The sequence below is a fragment of the Opisthocomus hoazin genome, unplaced genomic scaffold (assembly GCF_030867145.1).
Source record: "Opisthocomus hoazin isolate bOpiHoa1 unplaced genomic scaffold, bOpiHoa1.hap1 HAP1_SCAFFOLD_118, whole genome shotgun sequence".
NCBI classification, from domain to species: Eukaryota; Metazoa; Chordata; class Aves; order Opisthocomiformes; family Opisthocomidae; genus Opisthocomus; species Opisthocomus hoazin.
In genome coordinates, this window is record NW_027448931.1 from 9,989 (window position 1) to 35,375 (window position 25,387).

The window sequence follows — 25,387 nt, forward strand, 5'->3', positions numbered from 1 at the left end:
CCCCCAATATTTTTAGCCCCCCAGACATGCGGTCATTGCCCAACCATGCGGGTGGGGGGGGGGGGGCCTGGAGAGGAGGGGAAAGGGGTATTGTGCACACCCCCCCCCCCCCAAAATGTCTGTCTGTCTGCCCCCTCCTCCTTGGGGTGCCCCCACCCCAGGGTGGGGCCCTTGGAGCGTGGCCCCCCCCCAGGGTAACTTCCAGGGGGCCCCGAAAGGGAGTTTCGGGGAGCCCCCCCAAGAAGGGGGTTTCGAGGGGGACCCAGAGGGAGTTTCAGGGGGGGATGCCAAAAAAAGGGCGGTTTTGAGGGGGCCCTAAAAAAGTTGGGTTTGAGGGGGTCCCCAAAGGGAGTTTTGGGGAGGCTTCTCCAAAAAAAGGTGGTTTCAAGGGGGCCCCAAAAAGCGAATTCTGGGGGGGACCATGAAAGGGGTTTCCAGGGGACGCCAGAAGGGAGTTTCAAGGGGACCCCAAGGAGGTGGTTTCGAGGGGTCCCCAAAAGTGAGTTTCTGCCGGAGGGTGGGGGTGTTCTCCAAAAAAGGCAGTTTCAAGGGGCTCCAAAAAGGGAGTTTCGAGGGGACCCCAAGAGAAAGTTTTGAGGGTTCCCCCCCCAAGAACAGCTTTTCGAGAACCCCTAAAAGGGGAGTTTCAAGGGGGCCCCAAAAGGGAGTTTCCAAGGAGACCCCGAAAGGAGTTTTGAGGGCCCCCCCCAAGCAGGAGGGGGAGTGAGGGATCCAGAAAAAGGGGGTTTTGAGAGACCCCCAAAAAGCGTTTCTGGGGTACCCCAAGAGGGTTTTTTGAGGGATCGCTCCAAGAGTGGGGTTTCGAGGGGCCTCTAAAAAATGAATTTCAAGGGGACCCCCAAAAGGGGAGTTTCCAGGGACCCTAAAAAGGTGGTTTTGAGGGCCCCCTCCAAAAAAAGGGGTTTTGAGAGACCCCAAAATGGGGTCCCCCCAAGAGAGGTGGTTTGAGGGGGTCCAGAAAAAAGGGGTTTCGAGGGTCCCCTCAAAAGGGGGTTTTGAAGCCCCCCCCAAAACCAGCTTCGAGGGGCCCCGAAAAAGTAGTTTCCAGGCTCCCCCCGAAAAAGGTGGTTTCGAGGGGCCCCAGAAGGGAGTTTCAAGGGGTTCCCCCCCCTCCCCGGAAGAGGGGTTTAGGAGTCCGATAAAAAGGGGTCCCCCAAAATTCATCTGGGGGGGGGTAAGAAAGGGGGTTTCGAGGGGCCCCAAAAGGTGTTTGGGGTCCAAAAAAGGCAGTTTCGAGGCTCCCCCCGAAAAGGGAACAGGGCGTTTGGAGGAGGGGTGGCTTTTGAGGGCTCCCAGGCCCCCCCCCAAGTTGTTTTAGGGGGGCATTTCACCCCCCCGCCCCCCATAGAGGACCCAGGAGTCCGGGGCTCGCCCCTCCCCCCCCAAGGGAACCCAGGCGTCCGGACTCCCAAGCCCCCTTGGTGCCCCCCCACCCAACCCCTCACAGCGAGGGGGGGACACCCAGGCGTCTGGGCTGCCCTCCCCTCCCCCCCCCACCCCCTGAGGAGGAGGAGGGGGAGGGGGGGAGAGGACCAGGCGTCCGGGGGGCTGCAGCGAGGAGGAGGCGGCGAGGAGCCCGGTGGGCAGAAAATGGGGGGGCTGGGGGGGCACTTGGGGGGCACGTGGGGGCACGTGGGGGGGGTTGGGGGCACTTGGGAAGGGACTTGGGGGAATTGGGGGATTTAGGGGGTATTTGGGGGGCACCGGGGGGGCTACTGGGGGGGTCCGGGGGTATTTGGGGGGCACCTGGGGGGATTTGGGGGCATCTGGGGCATTTAGGGGGTTTTGGGGGGGCACTTGGGGGGCACTTGGGGTGATTCAGGGGCATTGGGGGCATTTAGGGGGTTTTGGGGGGGCACTTGGGGGGTACTGGGGGATTTGGGGGCACTTGGGGGGATTTGGGGGCATTGGGGGGCATTGGGGGCATTTAGGGGGAATTTGGGGGGCACTTGGGGGTACTGGGTGGGTCTGGGGGTATTTGGGGGGCACTTGGGGGGTACTGGGTGGGTCTGGGGGTATTTGGGGGGCACTTGGGGGGATTTGGGGGCACTTGAGTGGATATGGGGGGGTATCTGGGGTATTTAGGGGGGACGTGGCGTCACCTGGGGGGGCTTGGGGGTATTTGGGGGGCAATTGGGGGGTACCTGGGGGGTGTCTGGGGTATTTAGGGGGCACTTGGGGGGCACTTGGGGTGGTTTTGGGGCATTGTGGGCATTTAAGGGGGGTTGGGGGGGCACTTGGGGGAACTTGGGGGGGATTTGAGGGGATTTGGGGGCACTTGGGGGGGTACTGGGGGTTCCGGGGATAGTTAGGGGGCACTTGGGGGGATTTGGGGGGCCATAGGGGGCATTTAGGGGGGTTTTGGGGGCCACTTGGGGGGTACTGGGGGGATTCGGGGACATTTGGGGGGCACTTGGGGGGATTTGGGGGCACTTGGGGGGGGTTGGGGGCACTTGGGTGGATACGGGGGGGTATCTGGGGTATTTAGGGGAGATGTGGGGGGCACCTGAGGGGCTTGGGGGTATTTGGGGTGGCACTTGGGGGGTACCTGGGTGGTGTCTGGGGTATTTACGGGGCACTTGGGGGCACTTGGGGTGATTCAGGGGCATTGAGGGCATTTGGGGCATTTAGGGGAGTTTGGAGGGGCAGTTGTGGGGTACTGGGGGGGGTCGGGGGCATTTGGGGGGCACTGGAGGTATTTGGGGGGCACTTGGGGGCATTTAGGGGGGTTTTGGGGTGCACTTAGGGGGCACTTGGGGTGATTCAGGGGCATTGGGGGCATTTAGGGGGGTTTGGGGGGCCCTTGGGGGTACTGGGGGGATTTGGGGGCACTTGGGGGGGCAACTGGGGGGATTTGGGGGGCACTTGGGGGGACTGGGTGCTTTTGGGGGGCACTTGGGGGGATTTAGGGCACTTGGGGGGCAGCTGGGGGGAGTTGGGGGACAGCTGGGGGGAGTCTGTGGTGGATATAGACATCTATAGGGGTATATAGGGCCGACACGTATGTTCATGTATGTTCATGTATGTCGATGTATGTGCATGTATGTATAGATATGTATGCGTGTGTGTCTGTCTATGTCTATATCCACCTATGGGTGTGTACATGCATGTATAGGCGTGTTTGTATGTACGTATAGGTGACTAAATCCACGCACATGCTAATTGCATGTATGTACAGGTCGCCAGGCGTGTGTAGGGGGGCGTGGGTGGGCGTATGGACAGGCCTATAGACACATGGGGAGCTATAGGGGCACCGCGTAGGCACGTGTGGAGATGGCGTGTGCTTCTAGATGGACACACGTGCTCAGCTCACGTGTGGCTACACGCGTGTGTACGTGGCACACGCGTGGAGCTGGGGGTCGGGGGGGTCTATGGGGCTGAGATCTATGGGGGGTCCTGTAGGTGCTGCCCGCCGGAGCCCGGGGAGGAGCGGCTCACAGGTGCGTGTTGGGGCGTGTCACGGCGTGTCGGGGCATGTCGGGGGGTGTTGTGGTGTGTCACGACGTGTTGTCATGTGTCATGGTGTGTCATGGCCTGTCATTGCGTGATGTGGGGTGTCATGGCACGGCGTGTCACCGCGTGTTGTTGCATATCATGGTGTGTCATGGCATGTCGTTGCATGTTGTGGTGTGTCATGGCGTGTTGTTGCGTGTCATGGGGTGTCGTGGCATGTCAAGGCATGTCATGGCATGTGTAATGGCATGGCATGCCATGTTATAGCGTGTCACAGTGTGTCGTTGCGTGTCACGGCACGGTGCTGCATGTCATGCCGTGATGTTGCATGTCATGGCACGTCATTGCGTGGGATGGCATGGCAAGCCATGTTGTAGCGTGTCATGGCATGTCATAGTGTGTTACGGCGTGGCATGGCACGGCCCAGCATGTTGTGGCATGCCGTTGCGTGTTGTTGCATGTCTTGGGGTCGCATGTTATCACCTCATATTGTATGTTACTGCGTGTCCTTGCGTGTTCTTGCGTATGTCATTGCGTGTTGTTGCGTGTCACTGCATATCATCGCATGACGTCGCGTGTTAGCGTGTGTCGCTGCGTGTTATCACATGCTATTCTGTGTTATCACATGTTATTGTGTGTTATTGCTGGCTGCGTGTTATCACATGCAGCGCGTTATTGTGTGTTATCACATGTTATCATGTGTTGCCATGTGTTATCACATGTTATCACGTGTTATGGTGTATTAGTGTGGGCTAGTGTGTCTTATCGTGTGTTATTCTGTGTTAGCGCATGTTATCACGTGTTATGACATGTCATCACATGTTATCGTGTGTTATAGCATGTTATCACGTGTTCTTGTGTGATATCACGTGATATCGCGTGTCCTGTGCTCGCGATTGACCCCGGACGCCTGGGTCCCCCCCGGGTCCCCCCCTGGGTCCCCCCCTCGGGTGCCCAGGAGGGGGCGGGACCCCCCGGGGGCGGAGCCAGGCCTTCAGGCCCCGCCCCCCTCCCCCCATTCCCGCCAGGGCAGCAGCAGCTGGGGGGGGAGGGGCGCATTCCAGCAGTGCATTGTGGGAGCAGCTGCTGGGGGGGGCCTCCCAGTCCTCCCAGTTCCCTCCCAGTCCTCCCAGTTCCCTCCCAGTCCCTATCCCAGTGTTTCCAGTTCCCTCCCAGTCCCCATTCCAACCCTTCCAGTTCCCCCAGTCCCTATCCCAGTGCTCCCAGTCTCCCTTCCAGTCCTCCCAGTTCCCCTCCCAGTCCTCCCAGTTCCCTCCCAGTCCTCCTCCCAACCCTTCCGGTGCTACCAGTCCGCCTCCCATTGCCCCCAGTCCCTATCCCAGTGCTCCCAGGGCTCCCAGTTCTCCTCCCAGTCCTGCCAGTTTCTTCCCAGTCCCCATCCCAGTCCTTCCAGTGCCCTCAGCCCCTATCCCAGTGCCCCCCAGTTCCCTCCCAGTCCCCATTCCAATCCTTCCAGTGCCCACAGTACATATCCCAGTGCTCCCAGTCTCCCTCCCAGTCCTCCCAATTCCCTCCCAGTTCCCATGTTAACACTCCCAGTGCTTCCAGTCCCCCTTCCCATTCCCCCAGTCCCCTTCCCAGTGCCCCCTGTCCCCATCCCAACCCTCCCAGTGCTCCCAGTTCCCTCCCCGTCCCCATCCCAACCCTCCCAGTGCTCCCAGTCCCCCTCCCAGTGCCTCCCAGTGAGTCCCAGTGTCCACTCACTGTCCCCAGGTGTGGTGACTGGGCGGGGCTGGGGCCACCATGGGGGTCCTGCCCCTCCCCCTCCTGCTGCTGGCCGCGGGGACCCAGGCGTCCGGGCTGCACCTCGACCTGGGTGAGACCTATGGGGTCCATAGGGGCCACGGGAGGCTGGGGGTCCCCTATGGGGTCCATAGGGGGCCATGGGAGGCTCTGGGTCCCCTATGGGGTCCATAGGGGCCATGGGAGGCTCTGGGTGCCCTATGGGGTCTATAGGGGCCATGGGAGGCTCTGGGTCCCCTATGGGGTCCATAGGGGCCATGGGAGGCTGGGGGTCCCCTATGGGGTCCATAGGGGCCATGGGAGGCTCTGGGTGCCCTATGGGGTCCATAGGGGCCATGGGAGGCTGTGGGTGCCCTATGGGGTCCGTAGGGGCCATGTGAGGCTGGGGGCCCCCTATAGGGTCTATAGATGCCTTGGGAGGTTGGGGGTCCACTATGGGGTCCATAGGGGCCGTGGGAGGCTGAGGGTCCCCTATGGTGTCCATAAGGGTCATGGGAGGCTCTGGGTCTTCTATGGGGTCCATAGGGGCCACGGGAGGCTGAAGGTCCTCTATGGTGTCTATAGGGGCCACGTGAAGCTCTTGGGACCCCTGCGTGGTCCATAGGGGCCACTTGAGGCTCTTGGTCTTCTATGGGGTCCATAGGGGCCACGGGAGGCTGAAGGTCCTCTATGGTGTCTATAGGGGCCACGTGAAGCTCTTGGGACCCCTACGTGGTCCATAGGGGCCACTTGAGGCTCTTGGTCTTCTATGGGGTCCATAGGGGCCACGTGAGGCTGAAGGTCCCCTATGGTGTCTATAGGGGCCACGTGAAGCTCTTGGGACCCCTGCGTGGTCCATAGGGGCCACTTGAGGCTCTTGGTCTTCTATGGGGTCCATAGGGGCCACGGGAGGCTGAAGGTCCTCCATGGTGTCTATAGGGGCCACGTGAAGCTCTTGGGACCCCTACGTGGTCCATAGGGGCCACTTGAGGCTCTTGGTCTTCTATGGGGTCCATAGGGGCCATGGTAGGCTGGGGGTCCACTATGGGGTCCACAGGGGCCATGGGAGGCTGGGGGTCCCCTATGGTGTCCATAAGGGTCATGGGAGGCTCTGGGTCTTCTATGGGGTCCATAGGGGCCACGTGAGGCTGAAGGTCCCCTATGGTGTCTATAGGGGCCACGTGAAGCTCTTGCGACCCCTGCGTGGTCCATAGGGGCCACTTGAGGCTCTTGGTCTTCTATGGGGTCCATAGGGGCCACGGGAGGCTGAAGGTCCTCTATGGTGTCTATAGGGGCCACGTGAAGCTCTTGGGACCCCTACGTGGTCCATAGGGGCCACTTGAGGCTCTTGGTCTTCTATGGGGTCCATAGGGGCCACGTGAGGCTGAAGGTCCCCTATGGTGTCTATAGGGGCCACGTGAAGCTCTTGGGACCCCTGCGTGGTCCATAGGGGCCACTTGAGGCTCTTGGTCTTCTATGGGGTCCATAGGGGCCACGTGAGGCTGAAGGTCCCCTATGGTGTCTATAGGGGCCACGTGAAGCTCTTGGGACCCCTACGTGGTCCATAGGGGCCACTTGAGGTTCTGGGTCTTCTGTGGGGTCCATAGGGGCCATGGTAGGCTGGGGGTCCACTATGGGGTCCATAGGGCCCAAGGGGGGCTGTGGGTTCCCCCATGTCCCCCCCGTGTCCCCAGCGTCCCCCGCGCCCCCCAGGCAGGTGCCGCTTCGCCCTGGGCATGGAGGACGGGTCCATCCCCGACAGCCGCCTCTCGGCCTCCAGCGCCTGGTCCGACTCCACAGCCGCCCGCCACGGCCGGTGAGCCCAGTACGCACCAGTGTACACCAGTACACACCAGTATGGCCCGGCACCCGCCTCCACCCCGCCCGGTGTCCCACCTCCAAGGGCCCTCCAGTGTCCCCACCCTGTCCCCACCTCAGAGACACCGCTGCCTGCTGTTTCCAAGGGGTCCCAGTATGGCCCAGTATGGCCCAGAGCCCCCACCCAGTACTGTCCTGTGCCATCCAGGGTCCCCCGGGTGTCCCCAGGTCCCTCTGTCCTCCAAGTGTCCCCGTGTCCCCCGGTGTCCCTAGGATGTCCCCGTGTCCCTTGAGTGTCCCCATGAAGTCCCCATGTCCTCCAAGAGTCTCCATGTCCTCCAAGAGTCCCCAGGTCCCCTGGGTGTCCCCCAGTGTCCCCATGATGTCCCCGTGTCCCTTGGGTGTCCCCATGATGTCCCCATGTCCTCCAAGAGTCCCCAGGTCCCCTGGGTGTCCCCCAGTGTCCCTAAGATGTCCTCGTGTCCCCATGTCCCCGGGTGTCCCCATGTCCCCTAGGTGTCCCCATGTCCTCCAAGAGCTGCCAGGTCCCCTGGGTGTCCCTCGGTGTCCCTGAGATGTCCTGATGTCCTCCAAGAGTCCCCAGGTCCCCTGGGTGTCCCCCAGTGTCCCCATGATGTCCCCATGTCCCTTGGGTGTCCCCATGTCCTCCAAGAGTCCCCATGTCCCCTAGGTGTCCCCCGATGTCCCTAAGATGTCCCTGTGTCCCTTGGGTGTCCCCATGTCCCCGGGTGTCCCCATGATGTCCCCATGTCCTCCAAGAGTCGCCACATCCCCTGGGTGTCCCTCAGTGTCCCTGAGATATCCCCATGTCCTCCAAGAGTCCCCATGTCCCCTGGGTGTCCCCCGGTGTCCCTAAGATGTCCGCGTGTCCCTTGGGTGTCCCCATGATGTCCCCATGTCCTCCAAGAGTCCCCACATCCTCCAAGAGTCCCCATGTCCCCTGGGTGTCCCCATGTCCCTGAAGGTCCCCATGATATCCCCATGTCCTCCAAGCGTCCCCATGTCCCTTGGGTGTCCCTAGGATGTCCCCATGTCCCCTGGGTGTTCCCAGGACATCCCCACATCCCCAGCCTGGACCACAGTTATGGGGACAGCACGTGGTGGCCTCGGGCGTCCCCACGTCCCCAGTGTCCCCAGGACGTCCCCATGTCCCCAGGCTGGGTCGCAGTGACGGGGACGGCGCCTGGTGTCCCGCGGGTCCCGTCTTCCCGGAGGAGGAGGAGTTCCTGGAGGTGGACCTGGGTCGGCTGCACGTGGTGACGCTGGTGGGGACACAGGGACGTCATGCCGGTGGCCACGGCAGGGAGTTCGCCCACGCCTACCGACTGCGCTACAGCCGTGACCGGCACCGCTGGCTGCGCTGGCGGGACCGATGGGGCACTGAGGTGACCAGAGACCTTGGGGACACCTTGGGGACCTTGGGGACACCTTGGGGACCTTGGGGATGTTGGGTGATGGGGGACCTTGGGATTTTGGGATATTGAGATCATCAGGGACCTTGGGGATATCTTGGGGACCTTGAGGATGGTGGGGTGTTGAGGCTACTGGGGAGCTTGGGGACCCTGAGGATGTTGGGGTGCTGAGGTGACCAAGGACCTTGGGGACCTTGGAGATGTTGGGGTGATTTGGGACCTTGGGGATGCTGGGATGCTGAGGTCATCAGGGACCTTGGGGACATCTTGAGGACCTTGGGGAAGTTGGCGTGTTGAGGTCATCAGGGACCTTGAGGACATCTTGGGGACCTTGGAGATGTTGGGATGTTGAGGTGATCGGGGACCTTGGGGACCTTGAGGATGTTGGGTTGTTGAGGTGATCAGGGACCTTGGGGACATCTTGGGGACCTTGAGCATGTTGGGGTGTTGAGGTGACTGGGGACCTTGGGGACATCTTGGAGATGTTGGGATGTTGAGATCATCAGGGACCTTGAGGACATCTTGGGGACCTTGAGGGCATCTTGGGGACCTTGAGGGTGTTGAGGTGCTGAGGTGATCAGGAACCTTGGTGACATCTTGGGGACCTTGGAGGTGTTGGGGTGCCATGGGACACCTTGGGGACAGTTTGGGGACGCCAAGGTGCCAAGGTGACATGGGGTTCCTTGGGGACGTTGAGATGCTGATCCCTGGGATCTCTGGGAAAGCGGTGGGATGGGGAGGGGACAGCAGGGGATCCTGGGGGACCCATGGGAACACGGGGATCCCGGGGGAGTGGTGGGGATTTTTGGGGATCCCTGGGGATCTTGGGGGACAGTGGGATCCTTGGGAGATGCCGGGAGGTCAGTGGGATCCAGGGGGACATTGGGATCCCGGGGTGGTGGTGGGGATCCCTGGGGATCCCTGGAGGGCAGTGGGATCTCAGGGGACAAAGGGATCCTTGGGAGATGCTGGGAGGTCAATGGGATCCCTGGGGACACTGGGATTCTGGGGTGGTGCTGGGGATCCTTAGGGATCCCTGGAGAACAGTGGGATCCCTGGGGACAAAGGGATCCTGGGGTGGTGGTGAGGATCTCTGGGGATCCCTGGGAGAGCAGTGGGATCTCAGGGGACAACAGGATACTCGTGACACCTCGCGGGGTCAACGGGATCCTGGGAGACACTGAGATTTCGGGGTGGTGCTGGGGATCCCTGGGGATCCCTGGAGAGCAGTGGGATCCCTCGGGACAATGGGATGCTTGGGAGATGCCGGGAGGTCAATGGGATCCGAGGGGACACTGGGATCCCAGGGTGGTGTTGAGGATCTCTGGGGATCCCTGGGAGAGCAGTGGGATCTCTGGGGACAATGGGATCCTCGGGAGATCCCGGGGGGTCAATGGGATCCCTGGGGACACTGGGATTCTGGGGTGGTGCTGGGGATTCCTAGGGATCCCTGGAGAACAGTGGGATCTTGGGGACACTGAGATTTTGGGGTGGGTCTAGGGATCCCTGGAGATCGCTGAGTGAGCAGTGGGATCTCGAGGGACAATGGGATCCTTAGGAGATGCCGGAAGGTCAATGAGATCCCTGGGGACACTGGGATCCCGAGGGGGTGCTGGGGATGACTGGGACACTCCTGGGGATCCCTGGGAGGGCAGCAGGATCTTGGGGGACAATGGGATCCCTGGGAGATGCTGGGAGGTCAATGAGATCCCTGGGAACACTGGATTCCGGGATGGTGGTGGGGATCCCTAGGGATCCCTGGAGAACAGTGGGATCCCTGGGGATACTGGGATCTTGAGGTGGTGGTGAGGATCTCTGGGGATCCCTGGGAGAGCAGTGGGATCCCTGGGGACAATGGGATGCTTGGGAGATGCCGGGAGGTCAATGGGATCCGAGGGGACACTGGGATTTCGGGGTGGTTGTGGGGATCCCTGGGGATCTCAGGGGACAATGGGATCCTTGGGAGATGCCGGCAGGTCCACGGGATCTGAGGGGACACTGGGATTCTCGGGTGAGGGTGGGGATCCCTGGAAGATTCCTGGGGATCCCTGGGAGGCCAACGGGATCTCGGGGGGCAATGGGATCCTCGGGAGATCCTGGGGGATCCCTGGGGATCCCTGGGCTCATGGGGGGCCAGAAATCGCACGGGGTGACCAGGGAGGTCCCCGGCGGTGGGGTCCGCGTCCCCGGAGATCCCAGTGGATCCCACCGCCGCAGGTGATCGGGGGTAACGAGGACCCCGAGGGGGTGGTGCTGAAGGACCTGGCCCCGCCTCCCGTGGCGCGGGCGCTGCGCGTCTACCCCCGGGCCCCCGCGCCATGAGCGTCTGCCTGCGCCTGGAGCTCTACGGCTGCCCGTGGGACGGTGAGCGGCGCCTTGTCACCTCCCCCTTGTCACCCCACGTCATCTCCACCCCACCCCATCACCCCCCAGGGGTGACTCCAGGGTGGTGGTCCCCCATCCGTACATCCCTCACCCAATCCCGCAGTGGCCCCGTGGTGACATGTCCCCCGTCCCCAGCCGGGCTCCTGTCCTACACCCCCAGGGGTGACTTCGGGGTGGTGGTCCCCCATCCCCACGTCCCTCACCCAACCCCGTGGCGGCCCTGTGGTGATGGGTCCCCTGTCCCCAGCTGGGCTCCTGTCCTACACGGCACCACGGGGACAGGTCATGGCCCTTGACCCGGCACCCGTTGTCCTCAACGACTCCACCTACGATGGATACAGCGTTGGCCCGTGAGTCCTCCAGATGTCCCCAGCTGTCCCAGGGGTCACCGGCACCAACCAGCCCCAAGAACTCCCAACCCAGCCGCAAGAACTCCCAAACCAGCCCCAGATGGCCCCAAACCATCCCCAAGTGGCCCCAAACCATCTCAAGCTGTCCCCAGACTGTCCCCGAACCTCCCCAGATGTCCCCAGTGGTCCTCAGACTGTCCCCAGGTGTCCCCAACCAGTCTTGGCCACCACCAAGTGTCCCCCAAAACTATCTCCAAGTGTTCCCAAACTGTCCCCAGATATCCCCAACTGCCCCCAAACTGTCCCCAAGTGTCTCCAAACTACCTATGGCCACTCCCAACTGTCCCAAACATCTCCAAACAGGCCCTGACTGTCCCCATATTGTCCCAAATCATCCACCGCTGGCCCTAGATGACCCCAAAGTGACCCCAGATGGTCAACCACTGGCTCTTAATGGTCCCAGTTGTTCCCTGCTGGCCCCACACAGCCCCAAACTGTCCCCAAATTGTCACCTGCTGGCCCCACACAGCCCCAAGCTGTCATCTACTGTCCCAGAAGAGCCTGAGACTGTCCCCAGGTTGGCTCAGTTGGCCCCAAGTTGGCCCCAGTTGGCCCCAGGTTGACCCCAACGTCCCCAACTGTCCCCAAAACCACCCCGATTGCCCCACAGTTGTGTGCTAGATCCCACAGAGGGAGGTCCCAGGTGGGTGGGATGAGGGGACCCAGACTTCCTGAGGAACCCTTGACCCTGTGGGTGTCACTGGTAGGTTCCCAGGTGAGTGGGATGGGTGGACCCAGGCGTCTGGGAGCCCCTTGACCCCCAAGGCTGCCCCATGGGGGGTTCCCAGGTGGATGGGATGGGTGGACCCAGGCGTCCTGGTGTCCCCCTACCCTCCCAGGCTGCAGTTTGGGGGGCTGGGCCAGCTGGCGGACGGGGTGCTGGGATTGGACGACTTCCTGAGGAGCCGCGAGCGACGTCTTTGGCCGGGCTATGACTACGTGGGATGGCACCGCCCCCCGGGCCCCCGACCCCACGTGGAGCTGGAGTTCGAGTTTGAGGGGCTCCGAGCCTTCCGCGCCATGCAGGTGCTCCGCGGCGTGACCCCCCAGGGATGACCCATGAGGGGCCACCACATCAACCCTGCCTTAGGGTCTGGAACTTCCCGCTGGGGACCCACCCGCCAGCTGCCCCAGGGCATCATGGGATGGTGGCCAACCCCTGTGTCCCTGTCCCCCCACCCCAGGTCCACTGCAACAACATGCACACCCGGGGGGTGAGCATCTTCGGGGAGGTGGAGTGTCGCTTCAAGAGGAGCCTGGCCACAGCCTGGGAGCCCACCTCGGTCACCCACAGCCTGGCTGGGGGCGTCAAGGACCCCAGCGCCCGCTCGGTCACCGTGCCTCTGGGCGGGCGTCAGGCCCGCTTCATCCAGTGTCACTTCTTCTTCGCCGCGGAGTGGATGCTCTTCAGTGAGATCACCTTCCTCTCAGGTGAGTCCAACTGTGTCAGGTGGCCTCCAGACCTACTTGGGCCTTGGCATCCTCCTCCAACAGATCGGTTCTTGGGTTGGGTGGTTGGGGGATGGGGTGGTTGGTTGGGTGAAGGGGTGGTTGGTTGGGTGATGGGGTGGTTTATTGAGTGATGGGGTGGTTGGTTGGGTGATGGGGTGGTTGGTTGGGTGATGGGGTCATTGGCTGGGTGATGGGGTGGTTGGTTGGGTGAAGGGGTGGTTGGTTGGGTGATGGGGTGATTGATTGGGTGATGAGGTGGTTGATTGGGTGAAGGGGTCATTGGTTGGGTGATGGGGTGGTTGATTGAGTGAAGGGGTGGTTGGTTGGGTGATGGGGTGGTTGGTTGGGTGAAGGGGTGGTTGGTTGGGTGAAGGGGTCACAGGGTGGGTGATGGGATCATTGGTTGGGTGATGGGGTGGTTGGTTAGATGAGGGGGAGGTTGACTGGGTGACGGGCAGGTTGGTTAGATAACGAGGAGGTTGGCTGGTTGGACACTGGTTGACCAGATGAAGGGCTGGTTGTGACACTGGTCGGTTAGCTGGTTGACTATTGAGCTGGTTGGGAGGTGGGATGGTTGGTTGGACACAGGGCTGGATTGCCAGTTGGTTAACCAGTCCAAGGGTGGTCGACTGGTTAGCTGGTTGCCTGTTGCCTGATTAGTTGGATGATGGGGTGACTGGTTAGATGCTGGAGTCGTCGTGTGATTGGCTGGTGAGTTGACGGACAGCTTGGTTGGCCAGTTGATTAACTGGTTGGTTGCTTGACTAGTTGGTTGGATTAGGTCAAAGCTGGTTGAGTGGTTGGGGGTCAACCAACCCAGGAGCTTGTTGGTGGTTTGGTCAATGGGTTGGGGGCCCTGTCCCCCGCCCTCGTTAGCCACCTCGTTAAGGCGCCGTGGGGCTCTCTCCCCACAGACGTGGTGGAGGAGGCAGTGGGTGCCAGTGGGTGGCCCCCAGCCGCCCTCCCTGACCCCTCGGTGGGGGCCATGGCTGTCCCTGAGGACCCCTGGCACGGGGACATGGCTACCAACCTCACTACCTTGGGTAAGGCGGGGCTTAATGGGGCGGGGCTTAATGGGGTGGGGCTTAACAGGGTGGGATCTGAGAGGGTGGGGCCATGACTGTACCCTACCAACTACGCCCCCCCATGGCAGTCCCCGGGGAGCCCAAGCCGGGGCAGCCAGTCGCCAAAGCCGACCACAGCCACACGTCCATCCTGATTGGCTGCCTGGTAGCCATCATCTTGCTCCTATTGGGCGTCATCTTCCTCATCCTCTGGCGGCAGTACTGGAAGAAGATACTGGGGAAGGTGAGAGAGGTGATGGGATCAACTGGGAGGAACTGGGCAAGTGGACATCTCAGTCAACAGCCCAAGCTCTGTGAGGGTGGTGGGGTCAACTGGGAGGAACTGGGCACCAGGACATGTGGGTCAATAGCCCAAGCTCTGGGAGGGTGGTGGGGTCACCTGGGAGGAACTGGGCACCTGGACATGTGGGTCAACAGCTCAAGCTCTGGGAGCATGGTGGGGTCAACTGGGAGGAACTGGGCACCCAGACATCTGGGTCAACATCTCAGGTTCTGGGAGGGTGGTGGGGTCAACTGGGAGGAACTGGGCACCCAGACGCTGGGTCCACCTGAGGGTCCCATCCACAGGCCCAGCGGCGGCCATCGGAGGACGAGCTGCGGGTGCAGCTCTCGGTGCCGGGTGACACCATCGTCATCAACAACGCGACGGGGGCAGGGCGGGGACCCCCCCGCTATGAACGCATCCCCCCGGACCTGGGCGAGTACCAGGAGCCGACACGGTCGCAGCCGTCGCTGCCCCCGGCCCCCCCCGGACCTGGTGAGGAGAAGAGGGAGGAAGGGATGGGTAGATGGAGACCACTTGGGGATGGAGGGAGAGATGGATGGATGCATGGATGCATAGATGGATGGATGGGGAGATGATGGAGACCACATGGGGATGGTGGGATGGATGGATGTGGAGATGGATGGATGGATGGATGCATGCATGGATGCATGGATGGATGATGGATGGATGGGGAGATGATGGAGACCACATGGGGATGGTGGGATGGATGGATGGATGTGGAGATGGATGGATGGATGGATGCATGCATGGATGCATGGATGGATGATGGATGGATGGGGAGATGATGGAGACCACATGGGGAAGGATGGATGGATGGATGGATGGATGGATGGGGAGATGATGGAGACCACATGGGGATGGATGGATGCATAGATGGATGCATGGATGTGGAGATGGATGGATGGATGGATGGATGGATGGATGGATGGATGGAGAGGTGGATGGAGGGATGGAGAAGTGGAAACGACTTGGCTGGACGGATGAAGGGAAGGACAAAGGGATGGATGGAGATCACATGGAGATAAGTGTAGGCAACGTGGATGAATAGATGCGCAGAGAGATGGATGGATGGATGGATGGATGGATGGATGGATGGATGGATGGATGGATGGATGGACGGATGGATGGATGGAAGAAGGGCTGGAAGGACGCCATAGAAGGGTGATGGATGGATGGAGGAAGAGATGGATGGATGGATGGATGGGTGGGTGGAGAGATGGATGGATGGATAGATGGGTCAAGAGATGGAGAAATGGATGGAAGAAGGGATGGAGGAACATCTAATGGAGGTGATGGATGGAGGGATGGATGGATGGACGAAGACCACGTGGGGATGGATGGGTGGATGGATGGATGGGTGGATGGATGGATGGATGGATGGGTGAATGGATGGATGGATGGATGGATGGATGGATGGATGGATGGATGGATGGAGACCACATGAGGATGGATGGATGGATGGACGGATGGATGGATGGAGACCACGTGGGATGGACGGATGGATGGATGGAGGGATGGAGGGATGGATGGATGGATGGATGGATGGATGGATTGGATGGATGGATGGATGGAATGGATGGAGACCATGTGGAGACGGATGGATGGAGACACCACGGTCCATTCAACTCCCCTCGTCCTCCTCCATTGGGAGCCCACCTTGGGCCTGGATGGGGGAGCGGAGCCTCCTGGCCCCGCCCCCTCATCTGATCCCAGCCCCCCACAGCAGCACCCCTTGCCAACCCGGCCTATCGGCTCCTGCTGGCCACCTACGCCCAGCCAATGGGAGGGCTTGCTCGGACCCCACCTGACGGGGCAAAGCCAATCAACACAGACGGTGAGGGCAGGGATGGGGGGAGGGGGAGATGAGGAGCCCCCACCTCCAGCCCCCCCTTTGGCCCCACCCTCACCCATGACTGGCTCTGCCCCTTTGGGGAAACCCCACCCCCTTGGGGGGAAGCCCTGCCTCCTGCTGGTGTGACTCCTCCCTTGCTGAAGCCCCACCCCTTTCCTGAAGCCACACCCCCTTCCTGAAGCCACACCCATTCCTGAAGCCACACCCCTTTCCTGAAGCCCCACCCCCTTCTTCCCACAGCCCCGCCTCTTTGGGCCATCCCCTGCTGTAGCCCCGCCCCCATCTGGCTTGACCCCTCCCACTTTCTTTTAGCCCCTCCCACTTGTTTAGCCCCTCCTCCTCTTGCCACAGCCCCTGCCCCCTCTTTCTGTAACTCCACCCCCCTTCCAGGCCCCACCCCTTTATGCTGTAGCCCCTCCCCTTTTCACGAAGACCCCGCCCCTTCGGATAAACCCCCACCCCGGGGCATGTCACTCTAGCCACGCCCCCCCCAACACCCCTCCCCACAGGTGCGGCAGAGCCCGAGGCGGGGGCGGGGGCCTACGCGGAGGCTGATGTCACCGGAGGCTCCGCCTACGCCTTGGCTGGCCCCGCCCCTGTCCCCGCCCCCAGCCCCACCCTCCCGCCTTCCCCCGCCGGCGCCTCCGCTTCCGCGAGAAGCTGGGGGAGGGACAGTTCGGAGAGGTAAGCCCCGCCCCCTCCGCGCAAGTCCCACCCCTCGTGCTTTGTCCCCGCCTCCTTGCGCCCACCCTCACGCCCCACTTCCACTCCCCTGCCCCTTCGTGGCACAAGCGCCACCCACTTGTCTCTGTCCCGCCCCATCTTTTGGCCCCTCCCACTAATGACAAGCCCCACCCCTTCTTCCCAACCCCGCCCCTATTAGACTGGCCCCGCCCCTCATAGAAGACCCACCCCCTCCCATGCAGGAAAGCCACACCCTTCAAATAAGCCACACCCCTGCAGAAGCTCTGCCCTGTTGAGCCCCGCCCCCAGAGGCAAAGCCTTGCCCCTGGAGCGAAGCCCCACCCCGGGTCAAAGCCCCGCCTCTTCGCTCGAAGCCCCTCCCCCCGGGCTTTAGTCCCGCCCACACGTCTTAGCCTTAGCTGCACCCCTGGAGGGCAGCCCCGCCCCCCCGGGGGATTCTTAGCCCCGCCCCTCGCTGAGGCCCCCGCCCCCTGCAGGTGCTGCTGTGCGAGGTCGAGGACCCCCAGGCCCTGCCCCCCTTGTCCCGCCCCCCCGACCTGCCCCAAGGGCGCCCCCTGCTGGTTGCCGTCAAGGTCCTGCGCCCTGACGCCACCAAGAACGCCAGGTATGGGGGTGGAGGGGAGGGGCTTTTCGGGGGGGGGAGGGGCCTGCGAGGTTGGGGGGGGTGGGGGGAGGGAGTTGTGGGCGGGGCTGACGGGGCGGTAGGCGGGACTTCCTGCAGGAGGCGCGGACGCTGGGGCGGCTGCGGGACCCCAACATCGTGCGGCTGCTGGGGGTGTGCGCGGGGGCCGGCCCCCTCTGCATCATCACCGAGTACATGGCGCACGGCTGACCTCCACCAGTTCCTGGGGGGGCCCCGAGGCCCCGCCCTCAGGTAGGACACGCCCCCTCCTCGAGCCACGCCCCCTCTGAGCACGCCCCTTCCAAGCCACACCTGCTTCCCCCCTCCCATTCATCCAGTTGGGGTCCTGCCCCTTTAAACCCAGCCCCTACTGCCCTTTGGCCCTGCCCACTGCCCCACAAGCTCCGCCCCAACCCGAAGACCACGCCCCCATCTCTTTGCCCCACCCCCTTTGCCTCTTGGTCCCTCTCCTTTCTCGCGAGTCACCACCTCTCCCCCTCAGCCACCATGCCATCAGGTTCAGAAGCCCCGCCCCTTCCGCACTAGCCACGCCCCTTTACTATAAGCTCCTCCCTTGAGTTAGCCCCGCCCCTTGCCCATCTAGCACCACCCTTTTCTCTAAGCCACGCCCCTTGCCAGGAAGCCACACCCCTCTCCCATTAAGCCATTCCCTCGCCTTTTGCCGCACCCCTTCCCCACAAGCCACACACCCATCCCCGCCCCTTCAAGCCCCACCCCTTCCCACGCCCCACCCCTATACGCCCCGCCCCCTTAAGCCCCTCCCTTCCTCTTTGGCCCCACCTCTTCACTTAGCCCCACCTTTACCTTGTCCACTCCAGCCCTCCCTCCCTCAGCCCCCTCCCCAACCCCTCCAGCCCCACCCCTTCCAGCCCCACCACCTCCCACGCCCCACCTCATTAAGCCCCGCCCCCTTAAGCTCCTCCCCTTCCTCTATGGCCCCACCCCTTCACTTTTAGCCCCACCTTTACCTTGTCCACTCCAGCCCTCCCTTCCTCGCCCCCTCCCGACCCCCTGACACCCCAGCCCCGGCCTCCCCTCCCTCTCCCACGCCACACCCCCTTTAAGCCCCGCCCACTTAAGCCCCTCCACTTCATCTCTGGCCCCTCCCCCTTCAGTTTTAGCCCCACCTTTACCCTCGTCCACTCCAGCCCTCCCTTCCTCGCCCCCTCCCGACCCCCTGACGCCCCACCCCCGGACTCCCCTCCCCCTCCCACGCCACACCCCCCTTTAAGCCCCGCCCACTTAAGCCACTCCCCTTCCTATCTGGCCCCGCCCCTTCACTTTTAGCCCCACCTTTACCTCGTCCACTCCAGATCCCTTCCTCGCCCCCTCCTGACCCCCTGACGCCCCTCCGCCGGACTCCCCTCCCCCCTCCCACGCCACACCCCCTTTAAGCCCCGCCCACTTAAGCCCCTCCCCTTCCTATCTGGCCCCGCCCCTTCACTTTTAGCCCCACCTTTACCTCGTCCACTCCAGCCCTCCCTTCCTCGCCCCCTCCCGACCCCCTGACGTCCCACCACCCTCGGCCTCCCCACCCCCTGGCGAAGCCCCGCCCCCTCTAAGCCCCGCCCCCCGCTGAAGCCCCGCCCCTCCGGCAGCCTGGCCACCCTGCTGCACGTCGCGGCTCAGATCGCCTCGGGGATGCGGTTCCTGGCGGGGCTGAACTTCGTCCACCGCGACCTGGCCACGCGCAACTGCCTGGTGGGGGAGGGCTTCACCGTCAAGGTGGCCGACTTCGGCATGAGCCGCCATCTTTACGCCGCCGACTACTACCGCGTCCGGGGGCGGGCCCTGCTGCCCATCCGCTGGATGGCCTGGGAGTGCATCCTCATGGTGGGCGGGGCCTGGGGGGGCGGGGCTTGAGGGGGCGACTCGGGAAGGAGGGAGAGCTGGGGTGGACGAGGGGAAGGTGGGGCTAAAGAGAAGAGGTGTGGCCAGAAAGGGAGGGGAGGGGCCAGAGAGAAAGGGGAGGGGCCAGAGAGAAAGGGGCGGGGTGTAAGGGGCGGGGCTTCATCGGGTGGGGCTTGAGGGGGCAGGGATTGAGGGGGTGGGGTTGGGGTGGGGCTGAGGGAGCGAGGAGCGATGGGCAAAGGAGTGGATGAGGTGAAGGTGGGGCTAAAGTAAAGAGGTGTGGCCAGAAAGGGAGGGGAGGGGCCAAAGAGGAATGGGAGGGGCGCCAGGGGTGGGGCATCGTGGGGTGGGGCTTGAGGGGGCGGGGATTGAGGGGGTGGGGTTGAGGGAGTGATGCGCGAAGGAGTGGACGAGGTGAAGGTGGGGCTAAAGTGAAGAGGTGTGGCCAGAAATGAAGGGGCGGGGCTTGAGGGGGGGAGGGGGTTCTGGGGGTGTGGCTTGAGGGGGCGGGGATTGAGGGGGCGGGGATTGAGGGGGTGGGGTTGAGGGAGCGATGGGGGAAGGAGGGAGAGATGAGGTGGACGAGGGGAAGGTGGGGCTAAAGAGAAGGGGTGTGACCAGAAAGGGAGGGGAGGGGCAAAAGAGGAAGGGGAGGGGCGTCAAGGGGCGGGGCATCGTGGGGTGGGGCTTGAGGGGGCGGGGATTGAGGGGGTGGGGTTGAGGGAGCAATGGGGGAAGGAGGGAGCGCTGGGGTGGACGAGGAAAAGGCGGGGGATAAAATGAAGGGGTGTGGCCAGAGAGGAAGGGGCAGGGCCAAAAAGGAAGGGGAGGGGGCCAGAGACTAAGGGGAGAGGAGTCAGGGGCGGGGATTCTGGGGGTGGGGCTTGAGAGGGCGTGGCTTGAGGGGGCGGGGCTTGAGGGGGTGGGGCTGAGGGAGCGATGGGCGAAGGAGTGGACGAGGTGAAGGTGGGGCTAAAGTGAAGAGGTGTGGCCAGAAACGAAGGGGCGGGGCTTGAGGGGGAAGGGATTATGGGGGTGGGGCTTGAGGGGGCGGGGCTTGAGGGGGTGGGGTCGGGGTGGGGTTGAGGGGGTGATGAGGGAAGAAGGGAGCACTGGGGTGGACGAGGGGAAGGTGGGGTTGAAGAGAAGAGGTGTGGCCAGAAAGAAAGGGGAGGGGCCAGAATGGGAGGGGAGGGGCCAAAGAGGAAGGGGAGGGGCGTAAGGGGCGGGGCTTGAGGGGGTGGTGTTGGGGAGGGGCTGAAGGAAGGGGGAAGGAATGAGGGAGCACTGGGGTGGACGAGGAAAAGGTGGGGCTAAAGTGAAGAGGCGGGGCTAGAGAGGAAGGGGCGGGCCGTTGGGGGGTGTTGGGGGTGGGGTTGTTGTGGGGCTGAGGGAACAATTTGAGCGGAATTTGGGAAAAAGTGGGCAAATTTAAGGGAATTTGGGGACATTTGAGGGGAATTTGGGAAAAATTGGGCAAATTTAAGGGGAATTAGATAATTTGAGGGGAATTTAGGAAAAATTGGGCAGATTTAAAGGGATTTGGGGACATTTGAGGGGAATTTAGGAAAAATTGGGCAATTTTAAGGGGATGTGGGGACATTTGAGGGGAATTTAGGAAAAAATGGGCAAATTTAAGGGGAATTGGATAATTTGAGGGGAATTTAGGAAAAATTGGGCAGATTTAAGGGGATTTGGGGTCATTTGAGGGGAATTTAGGAAAAATTGGGGGGAGTTAAGGGAAACTGGGAATATTTGAGGAGAATTTGGGAAAAAATGGGCGGGTTTAAGTGGATTGGGGTAATTTGAGGGGAATTCAGGAAAAAGCGGGTCAATTTAAAGGGGATTTAGGGACATTCGAGGAGAATTTAGGGAAAACTGGGAAATTTTAAGGGAAATTTGGGGGCATTTGAGGGAAATTTAGGAAAAAATGGGCAGATTTAAGGGGGATTTGGGGACATTGGAGGGGAATTGGGGCAGAACTGGGCGGAGTTACGGGGACTGGGGCCGCCGCTTGGCATGGGGGTGGGCGGGGCCTGCCTGGGCGTGCCCGGGGGGGCGTGCCCACACCCGGCCCCGCCCCCCCAGGGCACCTTCACGCCCGCCAGCGACGCCTGGGCCTTCGGGGTGACGCTGTGGGAGGTGCTGACGCGGTGCCGCGAGCAGCCCTACGGCCGCCTCAGCGACGAGCAGGTCATCGCCAACGCCGGGCACCACTTCCGCGCCCAGGGCCGCCAGGTGGGCGCTGGGAGGCACTGGGAGGGACTGGGAGGGACTGGGAGCAGTTTGGGGAGCACTGGGAGGGGACTGGGGGGCACTGGGAGGCACTGGAAGGGGACTGGGAGGCACTGGGAGGCACTGGAAGGGGACTGGGAGGAACTGGAAGCAGTTTGGGGGGCACTGGGAGAGGACTGGGGGGCACTGGGAGGGGCTGGAAGCAGTTTGGGGGGCACGGGGAGGAGGTTGAAAGGCACTGGGAGGGACTGGGAGGCACTGGGAGGGACTGGGAGGCACTGGGAGGGGACTGGGGGGCACTGGGAGAGGACTAGGGGGCACTGGGAGGGGACTGGGAGAGAATGGAAGCAGTTTGGGGGGCACTGGGAGGGACTGGGAGGCACTGGGAGCGACTGGGAGCAGTTTGGGGAGCACTGGGAGAGGACTGGGGGGCACTGGGAGGGGACTGGGGGGCACTGGGAGGGGCTGGAAGCAGTTTGGGGGGCACTGGGAGTAGGTTGAGAGACACTGGGAGGGGACTGGGAGAGAATGGAAGCAGTTTGGGGGGCACTGGGAGGGAATGGGAGGCACTGGGAGGGGACTGGGAGCAGTTTGGGAGGTACTGGGAGAGGACTGGGGGGCACTGGGAGGCCCTGGGTGGGGACTGGGAGGGGACTGGGGGGCACTGGGAGGGGCTGGAAGCAGTTTGGGGGGCACGGGGAGGAGGTTGAAAGGCACTGGGAGGGACTGGGAGGCACTGGGAGGGGACTGGGGGGCACTGGAAGCAGTTTGGGGGGCACTGGGAGAGGACTAGGGGGCACTGGGAGGGGACTGGGAGAGAATGGAAGCAGTTTGGGGGGCACTGGGAGGGACTGGGAGGCACTGGGAGCGACTGGGAGCAGTTTGGGGGGCACTGGGAGAGGACTCGGAGGCACTGGGAGGGCACTGGGAGGGGACTGGGGGGCACTGGGAGGGGCTGGAAGCAGTTTGGGGGGCACTGGGAGTAGGTTGAGAGACACTGGGAGGGGACTGGGAGAGAATGGGAAGCAGTTTGGGGGGCACTGGGAGGGAATGGGAGGCACTGGGAGGGGACTGGGAGCAGTTTGGGAGGCACTGGGAGAGGACTGGGGGGCACTGGGAGGCCCTGGGTGGGGACTGGGAGGGGACTGGGGGGCACTGGGAGGGGCTGGAAGCAGCAGTTTGGGGGGCACGGGGAGGAGGTTGAAAGGCACTGGGAGGGACTGGGAGGCACTGGGAGGGGACTGGGGGGCACTGGAAGCAGTTTGGGGGGCACTGGGAGAGGACTAGGGGGCACTGGGAGCGACTGGGAGCAGTTTGGGGGGCACTGGGAGGGGACTGGGGGCACTGGGAGGGGACTGGGGGGCACTGGAAGCAGTTTGGGGGGCACTGGGAGAGGACTAGGGGGCACTGGGAGGGGACTGGGAGAGAATGGAAGCAGTTTGGGGGGCACTGGGAGAGGACTGGGAGGCACTGGGAGGGGACTGGGAGGGGACTGGGGGGCACTGGGAGAGGACTGGGGGGCACTGGAGGCCTGGGTGGGGACTGGGAGGGGACTGGGGGGCACTGGGGAGGGGCTGGAAGCAGTTTGGGGGGCACGGGGAGGAGGTTGAAAGGCACTGGGAGGGACTGGGAGGCACTGGGAGGGGACTGGGGGGCACTGGAAGCAGTTTGGGGGGCACTGGGAAGGACTGGGAGGCACTGGGAGCGACTGGGAGCAGTTTGGGGGGCACTGGGAGGGGACTGGGGGGCACTGGGAGGGGACTGGGGGGCACTGGAAGCAGTTTGGGGGGGCACTGGGAGAGGACTAGGGGGCACTGGGAGGGGACTGGGAGAGAATGGAAGCAGTTTGGGGGGCACTGGGAGAGGACTGGGAGGCACTGGGAGGGCACTGGGAGGGGACTGGGGGGCACTGGGAGGGGCTGGAAGCAGTTTGGGGGGCACTGGGAGGAGGTTGAGAGGCACTGGGAGGGGACTGGGGGGCACTGGGAGGGGACTGGGAGAGAATGGAAGCAGTTTGGGGGGCACTGGGAGGGACTGGGAGGCACTGGGAATGACTGGGAGCAGTTTGGGAGGCACTGGGAGGGGACTGGGAGCAGTTTGGGGAGTACTGGGAGGGGACTGGGGGGCACTGGGAGGGGTTGGAAGCAGTTTGGGGGGCACTGGGAGGAGGTTGGGGGGCACTGGGAGGGACTGGGAGGCACTGGGAGGGGACTGGTGGCACTGGAAGCAGTTTGGGGGGCACTGGGAGGGGACTGGGGGTCACTGGGAGGGGACTGAGAGGGGACTGGGGGGACACTGGGAGCGACTGGAAGCAGTTTGGGGGGCACTGGGAGGCGACCCCATTTCCCCCAGTCCTCCCAGTTCCCCCAATCCCCTCCAGTACTCTCAGTCCCCCCAGTCCCCCCCCAGTTACTCCCAGTTACTCCCAGTCCCCCCTGGTATTCCTATTTCCCCCAGTCCTCCCAGTTACTCCGAGTTGCCCCCCAGTCCCCCCTAGCACTCCCAGTTCTCCCAGTCCCTCCCAGTGCCCCCAGTACTCCCAGTCCCCCCCCCCCCCGTTACTCTCAGTTGCTCCCTGGTACTCCCAGTCCTCCCAGTCCCCCCAGTCCCCCCCAGTTACTCCCAGCCCCCCCAGTTACTCCCATTTGCCCCCTGGTCCCCCCAGTCCTTCCAGTCCCCCAGTACTCCCAGTTCCCTCAGTCCCTCCCAGTTACTCCCAATCCCTCCCAGGTACTCCCAGTTACCCCCCAATCCTCCCAGTTCCCCCAGTCCCTCCCAGTCCTCCCAGTCTGCCCCGGTTACTCCCAGTCCCCCCAGTACTCCCAGTTACTCCCAGTCCCCCCCAGTCCTCCCACTCCCTCCCAGTCCCTCTCAGTCCTCCCATTGCCCCCAGTCCCCCCATTGCCCCCAATACTCCCAGTCCCCCCCAGTTACTCCCAGTTTCCCGCTGGTACTCCCAGTTCCCCCAGTCCCCCCAGTACTCCCAGTTCCCCCAGTCCCCCACAGTCCTCCCAGTTGCCCTCCAGTCCTCCCAGTTGCCCTCCAGTCCTCCCAGTTGCCCCCCAGTACTCCCAATTTCCCCCAGTCCCTCCCAGTCCCCCCAGTACTCCCAGTTCCCCCACTCCCCACAGTACTCCAGTCCTCCAGTTGCCCTCCAGTCCTCCCAGTTGCCCCCCAGTCCCTCCCAGTTCCCCAGTCCCTCCCAGTTCCCCCAGTCCCCCCCAGTTCCCCCCAGTTCCCCCAGTGCCCCTGGTACTCCCAGTCTGCCCCAGTTACTCCCAGTCCTCCCAGTACTCCCAGTTTCCCCCAGTCCCAACCAGTCCTCCCAGTTCCCCCAGTCCTCCCAGTCTCTCCCAGTCCCTCTCAGTCCTCCCATTGCCCCCAGTCCCCCCATTGCCCCCAATACTCCAGTCCCCCCCAGTTACTCCCAGTTTCCTGCTGGTACTCCCAGTTCCCCCAGTCCCCTCAGTACTCCCAGTTCCCCCAGTCCCCCCTGGCACTCCCAGTCCCCCACAGTCCTCCCAGTTACTCCCAGTCCTCCCAGTTGCCCCCCAGTACTCCCCATTTCCCCCAGTCCCTCCCAGTTCCCCCAGTTCTCCCAGTTTCCCGCTGGTACTCCCAGTTCCCCCAGTCCTCCCAGTACTCCCAGTTCCCCCAGTCCCCCCTGGCACTCCCAGTCCCCCACAGTCCTCCCAGTTACTCCCAGTCCTCCCAGTTGCCCTCCAGTCCTCCCAGTTGTCCCCCAGTACTCCCAATTTCTCCCAGTCCCTCCCAGTTCCCCCAGTTCTCCCAGTTTCCTGCTGGTACTCCCAGTACTCCCAGTCCCCCCAGTACTCCCCATTTCCCCCAGTCCCTCCCATTTCCCCAGTTCTCCCAGTTTCCCGCTGGTACTCCCAGTTCCCCCAGTCCCCCCAGTACTCCCAGTTCCCCCAGTCCCCCCTGGCACTCCCAGTTACTCCCAGTCCTCCCAGTTGCCCTCCAGTCCTCCCAGTTGCCCCCCAGTACTCCCAATTTA

The 25,387-nt window shown here is 63.0% G+C and overlaps 1 protein-coding gene across 1 annotated transcript in view; it reads left to right on the top strand.

Moving 5' to 3' along the window:
• Positions 1-3,428: 3,428 nt before the first annotated feature.
• The window catches only part of LOC104327445 (epithelial discoidin domain-containing receptor 1-like), a 23,306-nt gene continuing 1,347 nt past the window's right edge, over positions 3,429-25,387 (top strand). The window contains 20 exon segments of the mRNA XM_075412194.1: positions 3,429-3,461; positions 5,209-5,311; positions 6,931-7,033; positions 8,213-8,441; positions 10,686-10,773; positions 10,776-10,832; positions 11,101-11,203; positions 12,103-12,289; positions 12,448-12,694; positions 13,630-13,758; positions 13,869-14,023; positions 14,368-14,557; positions 15,813-15,920; positions 16,448-16,555; positions 16,558-16,622; positions 17,120-17,247; positions 17,349-17,472; positions 17,474-17,517; positions 18,885-19,119; positions 21,226-21,375. Of these exon segments, the coding sequence (XP_075268309.1) occupies positions 5,239-5,311; positions 6,931-7,033; positions 8,213-8,441; positions 10,686-10,773; positions 10,776-10,832; positions 11,101-11,203; positions 12,103-12,289; positions 12,448-12,694; positions 13,630-13,758; positions 13,869-14,023; positions 14,368-14,557; positions 15,813-15,920; positions 16,448-16,555; positions 16,558-16,622; positions 17,120-17,247; positions 17,349-17,472; positions 17,474-17,517; positions 18,885-19,119; positions 21,226-21,375 (2,523 nt within the window). The 5' untranslated portion in view covers positions 3,429-3,461; positions 5,209-5,238.